At 36.4% G+C, this 13964-nt stretch overlaps 1 protein-coding gene across 16 annotated transcripts in view; it reads right to left on the bottom strand.

Annotated features, from left to right (window-relative positions):
• EIF4G3 (eukaryotic translation initiation factor 4 gamma 3) overlaps positions 1–13964 on the bottom strand; it is a 399095-nt gene that overhangs the window by 182208 nt on the left and 202923 nt on the right. For 11 of the 16 annotated variants that reach the window (XM_059915429.1, XM_059915351.1, XM_059915363.1 and 8 more), the window contains 3 exons: positions 11211–11306; positions 9685–9798; positions 6112–6144 (listed from right to left, as the gene is read on the bottom strand). In XM_059915429.1, coding sequence (XP_059771412.1) covers positions 6112–6144; positions 9685–9798; positions 11211–11240 — 177 coding nt within the window. In that variant the 5' untranslated portion in view covers positions 11241–11306. The remainder of the gene's footprint in view (positions 1–6111; positions 6145–9684; positions 9799–11210; positions 11307–13964) is intronic. The other 5 variants (XM_059915379.1, XM_059915344.1, XM_059915394.1 and 2 more) reach the window with 3 other exon arrangements.

Genomic DNA, 13964 nt, shown 5'->3' on the forward strand with positions numbered 1-13964 from the left:
CAGTTACTGAGCCTGCGCGTCTGGAGCCTGTGCTCTGCAACAAGAGAGGCCGCGATGGTGAGAGGCCCGCGCACCGCGATGAAGAGTGGCCCCCGCTCGCCACAACTAGAGAAAGCCCTGGCACACAAACGAAGACCCAACCCAGCCATAAACAAATAAATAAATAAATAAATAAAATTTTAAAAAAAAAAAAAAAAAAAAAAAAAAAATAGTTACATGTGGCTAGTAGCCACTATAGTGAACAGCACAGATACAGAAGATTTTCTTCATCACAGAAAGTTCTATTAGACAGTGTTACCGTAGAAGATTATGCCAGATGGAGGAAAGAAACCCTTAAGGATTCTGTCAGGAAGAAGAAAGTGTTCTATCAGATCATAATGCAGAGTCTGGGAAACAAGCATCCTTGGAGAACACTTCATTCATAGGTAAAAATAGCTTGGGAAAGGGGAAAGGTAGGCTGTCTCACTGCTAAAGGAAACTGACACTTATCAAGGGCCCATTATGTGTCAGGCACTGTGACAGGCTGGTACTTTTATTCGTCACAATACCCTTAGGGAACATGCTGTTATTATGACACCTCAATATTACATCATTTGTAAGCATATTTTATCCATTTCACAGATAAAAAAGCTGAAGTCCAAGGTTAGTCTGCAGAAAAGGTTAGACTGAATCCCAGTTATGCCAACTCTCAACCTGTATTTTCTTCACTGTCTCTGCTGCAATCCTACAACTCCTTGTGAGGAAGGCACCAGATAAAACTGCCCATCACTGGCCTACATCAAGCTCTGAAAAATACAAGAGTTCTGGTGATGAGACTGCATAGATGCTTGGCCAGATTTCCTAACCATTAAACTCTGATATGCCAGGTCTGGCCCCAGAGGCAAACCCAAAGTCTTCATTTATTTTATTTTCCAAATCTAAGAAAATGTCTAGAGCAATACAAATATTTCTCTACCAAGGACTAGGACTTCAAATGTAACAGCACAACTTGCAGAACAGAAACCTTTAGAGGTCATATTGGAAGGAGGGGATAAACATAAGCCAGCTGTTTCTTTTTTTTAACTCTTTTTGCAAAAAGAACCAAACTACAATAGGAAAACATGCATAGTCTCAATGCTTGCCCCAGGTAACATACTCCTTTATGCCAAACACTGTTTTTTATGAAGCTTATTATTTGTTTAAGCTAAATCCAATTAATTTGAACACTGTGTGAACTAAAATCACATATCAACATACTGCAAAATGTTTTTGTTCCACAAACACTTTAAAATACCAATTCCCTGGTTTTCCTCATAATGCAAAGACTATTCAGCCATAGTATATAACCAACACTTGCTATTTCTTGTGAAATCCAAAAGTAAAATAAGGACAGGAACATAAGTAACTTTAAACCACAATTACACAAACTTCAATGACCAAAGACATGAAGTTAGTAACACAAGCCAGATCTACATTATACCAAGTCACTTGTTTTAATTCTGGGTGTACGTTCTGTTCTTTCCGTTTCTAATTACCTTGGGATTTTCAAACATCAGAATAAAAATAGTTCACATATTTCTAAAGCCAAGAGTGTTCTGCATATAAAATAACTTAGGACTACTTTCTTTTACCTTTGAAGAAAACTGTTATTCTAAGCTAAAGGCTAAAGCTCTCTTCAGATTATAAAATGCAAAAAGAATAGAACATCCTTATTAATCTAAAGAATCCCTGCAAAAGCCAAAAATTAATTGTACCAGGAAGATGATGTGGCTGACATAATACTAGTTAGAACATGGTATCCCTGACTTGAGGGACTCAAAAAGAGCCCTGGCTGGCCACACATAAAGATCTTCTAAATAAAAGCAGTTCCAAGAAACATACACATCCTATAGCAGTTTCTTGGTTGTATTAAACTAAAAATGTTTACCATCCAAAATCTTGTTATTTGTCTCATTTCAATTCTGATAACTTCATTTTACAAAGAAAAAATATATAGGTTCTAGATTACTAGATTATTAGTTTTCTTTTCCCAAGAAACTATCTTCAAATAGCTCATCTAAATAACTATTGATTTTTTTTTTCTTTGCATCGTTTTGCCAACTAAAAATTGGCACTTGCCATCTGCCTCTACAAGGATTAAATCACAAGCTGCTGCAGCCGCTGACCTTCAACACACGTTGAAAAGAGTTCAGGGTGGCGATCAGGAATGAGGCCCTCTGTGCTCTGGGAAAAACTGGCAGAACAGGCCTTTAGATAGTTAGATATTTTCAGAAGAAGATTTTATGAGCCCAATACTTGCATCTCCTCATATCTAGAAAAGCACTAAAATCATTCATGGTGACGTCTGCTCCTCATGACTAGCAGTAACCTTCACGAGACTAGCAGCAAACTTCTGCAAAAAAATGTGTGCTTGATTACATGTACTCCTCCTTCACCAAAATCACATATATAACCGACCTTCGCTCCCTCTACCTCTTTGGAGGAGTTTCTCAGAGCTATCTGAGATGCTGTCTCCCAGGCTATAGTCCTCATTTTGCCCCAAATAAAACTGAACTCACAACGCTCACCTTGTGCATTATATTTAGTCAACAGTTTATAGAACCAATTGTTCCTAAACATCCACGAGAAGTTATGTATTTACTATGGGACTTTAGGAACATCAATCATAGGAAACATCATCCAGCATCAAATTATTCTGTAAAAAAACTGAGATCAAAGCATGAAAGGATATATGATTGGAAAGGTAGTCTCTGATGAATAATGTAATAAAGGAGAAATGAGAAATCTATTCACTAATTCTAACTAGTCAAGACTAACTCTAACCCTTGATTTAATTCTTTCTGGCCAAAGCAAACAGCCGTAGATGAAAAAACCATTTGGGCCTTCAACTTTGAGTCTTAATCACAACAAACTAAAAATGTCTCAGGACAAAGATGTTTTCCCTTAAAAAATGTATTTTCTGTATACCACTCAACTTTTGTTATCAACTGTATCGCTTTCATTATGCAAGCCTCTATATGTCTTGTTTTGTATTATGAGCATGAATCCATGCTTCTCCATGAACCTCTTAGGGTTTAGGTCTCTACTTGGCTTACGTTTGAGGAGAAGATCTCTTAAATACAGACTTCGGCCAGGGATTCTTAAATGGGAAATAGTATCACCTCCACAGAGTGTATCTGGAAATGTAGGAAGGTGTATTTTGTTTTGTTTTTTAAATTGTCATTGGGGGAATTCCACTGGCATGTATGGCCCAAAAGTTGCTAAAGGAACTGCAATATACAGGGCAGTTTTTCATAACTGGTTATTTCATCCAAAATGCCAATACCAACTCCACAGTGAAATAAGCTGAACTGGCTCCTACATCCATGGATACGAGACAGCAAACTCTTCCTAACAGTGTACTCCATGCTGTTCCACAACACTGGTTCAACTACATGCTGCTCAGCAGTATCACTTCAACCACACTCTCCCCTCCTCTATTTCTCCAAGGTAGCTACTGCAGCAGCCTGAGCCAAGGTTATGTATTTCCTTACTCACTTAATTCTGTGAGGTATAAAGAAAAAAATTTTAATTGTATTTAGGAAGGAAGAATACCAGAGTAAAAGCGGCCAGCTACCCGAAGTTTCTGTATCCAAAAGCAATGCTCTGGATTTATGCTGCATCTCAAGAACCCATCTTCAAGAACTAGTGTGGGTTTCTTGCTAAAAGATAAATAATAAATATATATACATATATAGTTCTACTTTTTTAATGGTTGAAACATGCTGTAATTTCACAAGCATCATCCTACAAATAAATGAAGGATAATCTGCCAATACTTTCTTTGAGACATATTACACATGAAAAATGATTTCAGCATAGAAATTAACGTTTTCTCAGTAAGATTTCTTAAAGTTTTCCTTGGTTGTTGGAATTAAATAAAGATAAAGTGTATCACAAACCTTTAGGCTCAGAAGAAAGTTTTAAAAAATAGATTTTCCCAGGCTTCCCTGGTGGCGCAGTGGTTGAGAATCTGCCTGCCAATGCAGGGGACACAGGTTCGAGCCCTGGTCTGGGAGGATCCCACATGCCGCGGAGCAACTAGGCCCGTGAGCCACAACTACTGAGCCTGCACATCTGGAGCCTGTGCTCCGCAACAAGAGAGGCCGCGACATGGAGAGGCCCGCGTACCACGATGAAGAATGGCCCCCGCTTGCCACAACTAGAGAAAGCCCTCTCACAGAAACGAAGACCCAACACAGCCAAAAATAAATAAATTAAAATAAGTAAATTTTTTAAAAAAAGGCACACCTGGTATTCTTTAAAAAAAAACCAAAAAACAATAGATTTTCCCAAAGATGACAATATATAAAGGCTTAAATACAACATCCCTATCTGAGGACCACTGCAACTGAACCCAAGCAATAGAAATACTTAGCCTTATATGAAGGAGCTCAGAAACCTTTTTACTGAATCACTAGTTTCTTTTTACTCTGCTTCTTGAACAGAGATCTTCCAGCTTTCTGTCAGGAGTAACTGGATTTACCCCTGACTAAAATGCAAACCCTGCCTTTATTATGGCCCTTGACTAGATTTGTTACCAAAAAAATGTATAATCAATCTTTTTACCTAAGAGATTATCTATTTTTTTAATTAGTAATCTTATCCTCTAGATTCGTAGTCTATGTCACTCTGCTAATCATTTTATTTGTATTATCTCATTTACTCTTCACATTAGTCCTGAGATGGTATTGATACTGTCCCCATTTTACAGATGAGAAAACTGAGGCTGAGAGCAGTAAGTAGATTGCCCAAGAACACCCAGTTAATAAGGAAGAGTTAAATCTAGGTCTAGCTGACATCAAAGTCCAAGCTCTTAAAGTATTTTAACAATGCTATCTCTATCAAGTAAAAGATACCCCTGAGTTTTCTTTTATCATATCCAGAGAATTGCCATCCACTTCATACAACCACCTCTGAGTTCTCCTGCAAAATGTCTTTAACACCTCAGAATCTGCTTGGCTTTTACATCGTCCAAATTGGAAAGACTGTATTTTGAGAAGTAGAGCTTTGTATTAAATCACTGCTAGATAATGAAAGGCTTCAATTAAACAATAACCATTTACTCAGTAATAAGAATTGTAAATATGATACCACAGGTAAATGCTGGTAATATTCCTCTCATTTTATCAAACCATACTAAGTTGCATGACAATATTAAAAGTAGCCAACACTTACTGGCTGCTTATTTTATGGTAGCTGACTTACATATATTATCTGTGATGTAAAGGGTATTTATCCCATTTTACATAAGAGGAAACTGAGGTTCAGAAAAAGAACTGCTTAACTCAGCTGGTAGGTTACACAGTAGACTGGTAATATAAACCCAGATCTATCAGATTTAGAATTTAGTAGGCTCTTTCTACTATAGAATGAGAAAATGTTTCAGAACACTTTGGGGAAAAAACCCTGCAAGTCTTTTTCTTTCTCCCAAACCATCCCTTCTAGTATATTCCTGCTAAGTAAACTAGTGTCTGCATATGCGTTTTTGAAATTTTAATTTATACAATTGCTTCAAAAAGAACAAATAGGCTAAAAATATTAAAATTAAATAAGGTATCTATTTTCTATATATCCTAAGAATAAAGATAGTTCTATGCAGCAAATGAATGTATATTATTGTTAATGAATCTGTTATTAGGTCTAAGTTAGTAACTGAGATTAAGTGGTTTTAGAAATACTAATGCTATTTTATACACATCAATACAAGTTACATCAGGATGTTAACAGAAAACCCTTAGAATGTTGCCTATTCCATTCAGTTAAATTTAAACTTAATACAGGTATCCACAAAATCTGTGAGGGCTTAATATATCTAAACATTTTCAAGGTCCTCTAAATTCAGAGCAATTATTTTTTGGAAAGTAAAAAAACTCTATTATTTTTAAACTGTGTAATAAACAGAAGGAAATTGGTTTGTTAATAACAAAATGCTGTGAAATACAAAAAGAACTGTATTACCTCAGACCGAAGCTACTCCGGAAAAGAGTAGTTTGAGTGGGTCCATGGAATGGCAGCATTCTAAGAGTCAGAAACTACTAAAGCCCCCACCTATTAGTTAAGGGTAATAGTGAAGGGGCAAGGGTACAGTACCTGATGATGGGCAGGTCGAGGCCCCGCTGCAAACTGAGAAAAGGAGGGAAAACAAACACAAAAGGAAAGGCACAAAGAGTCAGAAACACCACAACAAAAACCAAAATGTCACACATTATGCCAAAAGAAATAAAACCCACAAGAAAAAAAAACACAAACAGTCAAAGCTTTGCTGCAGGACAGTGACAGACAGGTACTGAGAGTCAAGAGGTTAACACCTCTACCAGAAATAGTTTGCCATTTATCAGCTGGGAGAGAAACAGCTAAGCTGTTAGGCACATAAAGGTGCTTCTCTGAAAGGAATTTTTTTAAACCCTAAAATAAAGCAAAAGAAAGTTTGAAACACTAAGTGGTTATATTAAGACAAACATATGAAAAGTCAACTATGCTTATGCAACTGATATAACTAGAGGGAATGAGAAATGCTTTTACATTACAAGAAATAGCCAGGAGGTAATTATAATGTCCAGCAGGAAATAAAGAATGTAATAGGATGGATTTCAAATTTACTTAAGTTAAATGGATATCTCACACATGAAATGGAAATTTCAGTATCTTCCTTTGTTTCTTGGAGTTAAAGATTAAAATTTATCTATTATAAATATATAAGCATATATAAATATATGTAAAATATATGTATGATATATAAATATATGTAAATATATAAATAATTATATATATTTAAATTCAATTTACTAGTAATGTTTAATACCAGGCATATGAAAGCAAACAGTAGTAAAGAACATCATTCTGTAACATGAGTAATCAAAGTGGTACTATTATAAGCTCAAGAAGAAAAAAAGAGTAAAAGAAGTCAAATCTCTCAATTACTATTTATACACAACAGCACAAGACTGTATACATGTACCTACTGCTATCTGATATTGAGAATAAAAGCCAAAGAAAACCTAACTTCTTAGCTAAATCATAGAGTACTTGAAAGCAGATAATACATATTCCAACTCTTACTTTCACTAACTTAGAATGGAAGAAAAAGCTTTTTCACCCATCAAATTGTAAATACAAAATCTCTAAGATCAAATAATTCTTCATCAGAGCAAAACTGGGCTTCCAAAGTGATTTTACTAAAAAGAACAGAGGAATTATTCGGGCACGTAGAGTCATGTACTGGCTACCTACACATTAACTACTGAAACGTTAACCACCCTCTTTAACAGTTAACAGAAAATATTTAGTAAGCAGTTTTGAATGCAAACCTTATAAGATTTTACTTAAAACATTTAAAGAGCTAAAATACATATTTTCCTTCAGTTGTTTGAGCCTTCCTTCCGTTAGCTCATTATAATGGGTAAACCAGACTGAAGATGAACTAAGAAACAAACCCTCATACTCAGAATTTAAGTTACCCACAATAGCATATGCAAGAGATTTGGAATTATTTCCTCCACTGCCATTATTTAATATAAAAAATTTTCAAGAAATTGCAGTGGGTCACAAGCCACAATGTAGGAAATGACTGAAGACAGCTCTATCAAGAATTTACCTTAGAAGCTAAAATATATACCTATTATTCAAGTAATGAAAAGTACCTTAACATATTTTGAAGTTATTCAGTACAACTTAATGAGCTCTCCATGACCTGTACGATTAAAGTGTGTTAGCCAGCCATTATATCTGCTAACAACCATTGTAAAATAGTTTTTCAGAATGACGATAATGGCGGCTACAGTTCTGGCAGAACATTTTCTCTTCAAAGAAACTGATGTCTTATATTTTCAGTTTTCCAACTATGAAAAGAACACAGATCAAACCTCTACTATGGACATCAAGCTTCAAGAATAGGTTAATACCACCCAGGTGGTATTAAAGTGGAGGGGGGGGTAGAAGTGAGATGTTTCTTCATGACACTTTTGAAGGAAATGGGAGAGAAGGGCCACGTTAAAAAATTAACCTTAGTACAGTAGTACCTGTCTTATCACTGTTCCACAGAAAGGCCCCATTTCTAAGGCTCTAAAATAAAAGTTGAAACTTTATATATTTGGAATGTTCCAGTCAAAAGAGAATTTTCTATGAGCAAGAGGAGTACCTTATAAAATTACACATATATTAAAAAAAAAAGTTAGTGGGAAAGTACCCTAGTCTATTTTGCACTAGTCACCATTGGCTATTGAGTTTTTCATTTGTAATGACAATAGTCTTAATCCTATGGGTAACTGTAAGCAACAGAACAAACTGTAGTCGCTGCTGGCTCATATTAAAAATAGAAACTTTTGTTTCTTTTTTCTTTTTCTTTTTCTTTTTTTTTTAAAGAGGGGTCTTTAAGATGGTGAGGACTGTAGATATTAAGGAAAGCAGTCTTCTGTGAACTTGGATCCAATGTTAATGCCACCCACTCACCCACCCACCCACTCACTCACTCTTCTGTGCACAGTTCATAACTGAGCATGGCCAACATATATTGATATAACTTTGGCACTTAGCACCACAGAATATAAAAATAACCAATGGTTACAGGTTACTGCAAAAGCCAAACTGTCCCCCTCTCCCGATTAAGCATTCAATAGTTTCACTATTTTGGAAGCTATTAAAAAACAAATTACAGTTTAAAGAGTTCCAATACAACCAGAAAATGGAACATATAGGTAGCTTATCACTATTTTTTTTACTTTTAAACAAGACTTTCAACAATATAAATTTAACTAAGATACTAAGTATCAAGTAGAAATACAGGCACAAAGATCACCTCAAGGAGGGAGGGGGGCCACTTGAAGCCAGTTGGATTGCAAAGGCAGCTGTCCAGGGAAGAACAGAGAAGCCTAAACTGTGCAATTGCCAATGGCCCATTAATGCAGAAATAGAACGGAGTAAGCTTTAGCTGCTCTACAAAGCCATGGGAAGAGTCCCTTCCTTAGTGCAACAGCTTACCTCTCCTCACCAGTTGGGACAGCTGTGGGATGGATGAGACTAGACTATGGCAACTTGGGATGTCAGAAGAAATGCAATCCTGCCAAATTCCAAACCCAACTTCACCCTCCCAGCACCAACACAAATGAAGCAAAGAAAACTGGACCCAAAACAACAAGCAAGAGTAGTGTGGGGTCTGCTAGTCTTGCACTTGTTTTGGGGTACGTAATGGAATGTTATGTGTGTGGTTTTTAGTAATGGGGGTGGTAATGGTCACTAGCAGAGCAGATGGTAAAAATTGCATAGAGGATAGTGTCTGAAGAGTTTATGACCACAGAAAAATGGCTGACAACTATAGACAGTTTTCCCCTTGATATTCAATTATAAAATGGAAAGAGGGAAAAAGAAGCCTTGAAATTTATCTTTTAAAATCAAATTCATCTGAAAGGGATATCCCTCTTCAAGTTTAAAATAAAGAAGAATCTAAACCCCAAATTACTCCTGTCTAATTCCCAATAGAGAAGACCCACCCAATTTGTTATTCTTTTCCCCACTGTGCCTGGCAAAAACTGCCATGCTAGGTTAGACTTTCAGAGAGGAAGCAATCAGTGCATTTGTGTTCATCAGCCAATAAATGGATGTGGTCAAAAATAATGAGTGCCAGAGGCACCACTGCCTGCAAGAAGTACAGTTTGTTATATTGCTTACAATGCAGTATTTTATCCAGCCTCTTCCAGCCAAGGACCTGTAAACGGGAGTCTGTTCCAAAACCTTCCTCCTCTTCCAGTTGTCTGTGCAATGTATTGGCACTGTTCTGCTGGGCTGTCAAAAAAACTGGTTTAGAGATGCAGCTCTTCAGTCAGGTTTTGCGCCAGTTCTAACCATGTAAATTTAATTCTTTTTTTTTTCCCCCCAATAATTATAAAAGGGGTAGAGGGGTAAAAAGGGCCACAGAATCCTTTGCAATAAGAGCTTACCACAACGTTCCATGTTTAATGATTAGAACCGGGGCCTATCTAAATTAATCTGGTGCGATCTCAGGCCCACTCCAAGTAGTCAAGTGTCCACATTCCCAAACCACTCTCAGAACAAAACTTGCATCAGACATCTTGTTGACCATTTCGGCAAAAAAACCCAAAAAACAAAAAACAAACAAAAAAACCCAGACAAGCAAACAGGCAACTAGGACCAAAGTCCCACCTCCTTAGAATGGTTCCACCCCCTGGGAAGAACCAGGATCTAAGAACAGGTATTGGAGAAGAGGGCAATAGGGAAAAGGAAGGTAGGAGGAGGATAAGAAAGAGATTACATTTTGGTGAAGTCTGTGATCTCCTAGTTCTTTGAGCAATTCTATCACATATTTCAATATTCCTAAATTCATGCATAAAACCAAATGAGCAGGAGCTAATGCAATGAAATATTCCTGTACTACAGGCAAAAAAGCAAAGGTGGAGAACCAAAAGAAGATCCCTGTATTCTGAGGAAAACACAGAGCTGAGATACAAGTAGGGGTGTGAGAGACAATGTGAGATGTTACAGAAGCACCTTCTAGCAAAAACTAATCATGCAGGGCAGGAAACAACATTCTAAGGAATGGACAGCTGAAGCCACTGTACACTTTTGTGAAACAGAAGGATGAACCTTGAGTAAATTCTCAGTCTTTGCAATACTTATTGCAATCCATGTAAAAGATGAGCAAAGAGGATGATAGCATTTACACTTGTATGACAATTTATTTACCGTCTGAAGAAATAAATACACTATTGGTGTAAGTCATGCATATGTCCACACAGTCAAATAGTTAGAACTGATCTAGTAACAACGATTCAGAAGTCATACTTCCCAAAACACTGGAATTTCAGAGTCCAATTAATGAAATTTAATTTACTTTCAAAATCATGCTTTACACTTCTCCTGAATTTTGAACAGTACAAATAACAAATTAAGAGCTGAGATGAAGTGAACTTGAATGCAACCAGAACTTGAATGACACAGAAAAGTAAAAGAAGATAAAAAGCTCCATTTCTTCTTGTTCTTAATAAATTCAAATTATTCCTATAGGAAAGGTCTGAAAATGCAATGCTATCCAATAATAATAGTAATAATAATTTTAAAAGTTGTTTTGGTAAAAATTTTCTAAAATCGAATAAAAATATTAGCCAAAAGAACCTAAGCTACTCCAAACACAAACTTAGGTGGAGAATATTATCTAGAACAAGTTTCTGCTTACTTACCGGAGAACGGGTCTGAGGTTGTGAATTCATTGTCTGAGGAGCTTGAGGGTATACCAACGTGGTTGGACCTGCATTCTGTCCAGAGGGATAAGGGGTCTGTCAAAGAATGGCAAGAACAATATCATAACGTGAGTAAATATGGCATAGTAACTCAAATTCAAGGAGTTTAAAAGTTTAGGAAAGTGTTTATTAATGTGGTTCACAGCTCTACTTTTAAAAACTTATCTTTATCACAATATCCAGCAATTCAGAATCAGTGCAGCTTTTTTAGAAGTTTTCTTAAATCTCCTGATGAGAAGCAATTTCATCACACTACTCAGAATGGTGAGCAATTTAAAACTTATGAATAATTTATTTCTGGAAGTTTCCATGTAGTATTTTCAGACTGTGGTTGACTGCAGTCAACCGTTAACTGAAACCTTGGAAAGTGAAATTGCAGATAAGGGGGGAATACTGTACTTTATTCTCAACAGTTAGTTGGTGGTATACTGAAGCATAAACTTCTGGCTGTCAAGATAATAAATACAGCATTGAGATGTACCCCTTATGAAAACACAGAGAAATGTAATCTCTTTCTACACTTCAAAAAGTTGCATAAGAACTTAGCCCTCTCATAACTAGTGTATTACAGAAAGGAACAGCAGCCAATTTTTTTCACAGAAGATGCTAAAAATGTGCATGCTGGCCATATTTGATCTTATTCAAACTTTTCACCAGTATCTTCAACACTAGAGCCATATAAGTAAACACACAACTAACTGCAAAAGAAGTATGTGAATTAACATCCAGGCTCAAGTTCTTTCACTCAGTAATACCACCCTTACTGTCCACACATAGCTGGTGCTCTATCAATATTGAAACTCTATCATTGCTCTCAAAATGAATACTAATAAAACAAAGAATTTATTTTCCTTTAGCTTAGAATTACTCTTTTAAACAGACAAAAAATAATCAAGTACTTCTTCTCATATTTAAATTGTATGTATGCGAAGAGCTGATGCATACTCTGTACACAAGCAGTTTCACCTGAATGCAAAGCATAACATCTGATGACTGCCACACATGGATGTGATTCCTCTCTCACAGTGTATGCCATTGTGCCGTTAGCAATATATATATATATTTTTGTTGTTGTTGTTGTTGTTAACGGACTCGGGTCCTCTTTATTTTTTATTTTAATTTTTAATTTTTGGCTGCCTTGGGTCTTCCTTACTGCGCGCGGGCTTTTTGTAGTTGCGGTGAGAGGAGGCTACTCTTCATTGCGGTGCGCGGGCTTCTCATAGCAGCGGCTTCTCTTGTTGTGGAGCACGGGCTCTAGGCGCGCGGGCTTCAGTAGTTGCAGTACGCGGGCTCAGTAGTTGCGGCACGCTGGCCCTAGGGCACGCGGGTTTCAGTAGTTGTGGTGTATGGGCCCTAGAGCACAGGCTCAGTAGTTGTGGCGCACGGGCTTAGATGCTCTGCAGCATGAGGGAATCTTTCCGGATCAGGGATTGAATCCGTGGTCCCCTGCGTTGGCAGGATTCTTAGCCACTGTGCCACCAGGGAAGTCTCCCATTTGCAATATGTTAATAGGTGCATTGATAAAGAAATTTTGCCAATAGCTCACTCAGCTTTCTTGTAGAGAATCTGTCCATTCTTTGTGACTGGTTTTAGAAATTTCAAGGAATGATTTGACTTGTACCTGTTGTTGAGGCAGGGAGTACAACTGTGAAAGATGCCTCTATGCTTTTCCTCTCTTCTCTGCATTTAATGACATGATTAACCAAGTTTATTGATTAAATTATTCTGGAGTAACTTCTTCAATATACTATTACACTTTGTTGAAAAACATTGTAAAAGCCTGAATGGGAACATTCTATGAACATGTTTCATAACATCAAATGTATAGAGAACTAGGGATAGATAGTCATTTTGATAGTCATCATAGATTTTGTTTGTACTTTCCTTTTCAAATACCTTCAAAGTTATCACAAAGATTTACTTCTCCAAGACTATATACATGAATGCTTTATATTTAAATGGCAATCCAGTTCACTGTACAAGTTTACAAGTAGAGACATATTCTCATTTTCATCATTACTTTCAAGTTTCAATGAACTCTCTTAAGTCACTGACTTTTTTTATTAACTAGAGGTAACAACCAAAAACTAGCAAATGGTGGTAACTGACTATCTGTTAACGGAATGCCAGTGAAGGAAGACAAGCCAATCAAAACACACTTTGTACTGCATACATAACCTTTAAGTCCATAATAACTATTTAAAAAACAGTGATTGTGACAATTAAAGATAGAAATCTGAGGGTGAATCCCATTACAACACAGAACACACTAACAGCAACTTAGGTCCAGATGCTGATGGTTTTCAAAATAAGGATATGTGAAAAAATTAATAAGATTTTCAATTTTCAAAATAGAAGGGAATTAAGCAAACAAAAATAATTATAGCATTTAGATAGCTCTTAATATGTTTCAGAAACCATTCTAAGCACTTCACATATGACACGGAGATGAAAGGTTATTTCTCTTAAAACACTCACTTCCCCTTAAATAAATACTGCCGTAAAGACTAATTTCAATATTGTGCACATGTGTGCGGACACACATAAATCTGATTTAAAAATTATGTAGCCATAGCCTTTCAAAGAGCTATCAGGTGATACTTACCAAATTTTAAATAAGCTTATCCTTTTACTCCACAATTCCATTTCAAGAAATTGACCCTAAAGATAAATTCATAATGGCAAAAAATAAAG

The sequence above is a fragment of the Balaenoptera ricei genome, chromosome 1 (genome assembly GCF_028023285.1).
Source record: "Balaenoptera ricei isolate mBalRic1 chromosome 1, mBalRic1.hap2, whole genome shotgun sequence".
Taxonomy (NCBI): domain Eukaryota; kingdom Metazoa; phylum Chordata; class Mammalia; order Artiodactyla; family Balaenopteridae; genus Balaenoptera; species Balaenoptera ricei.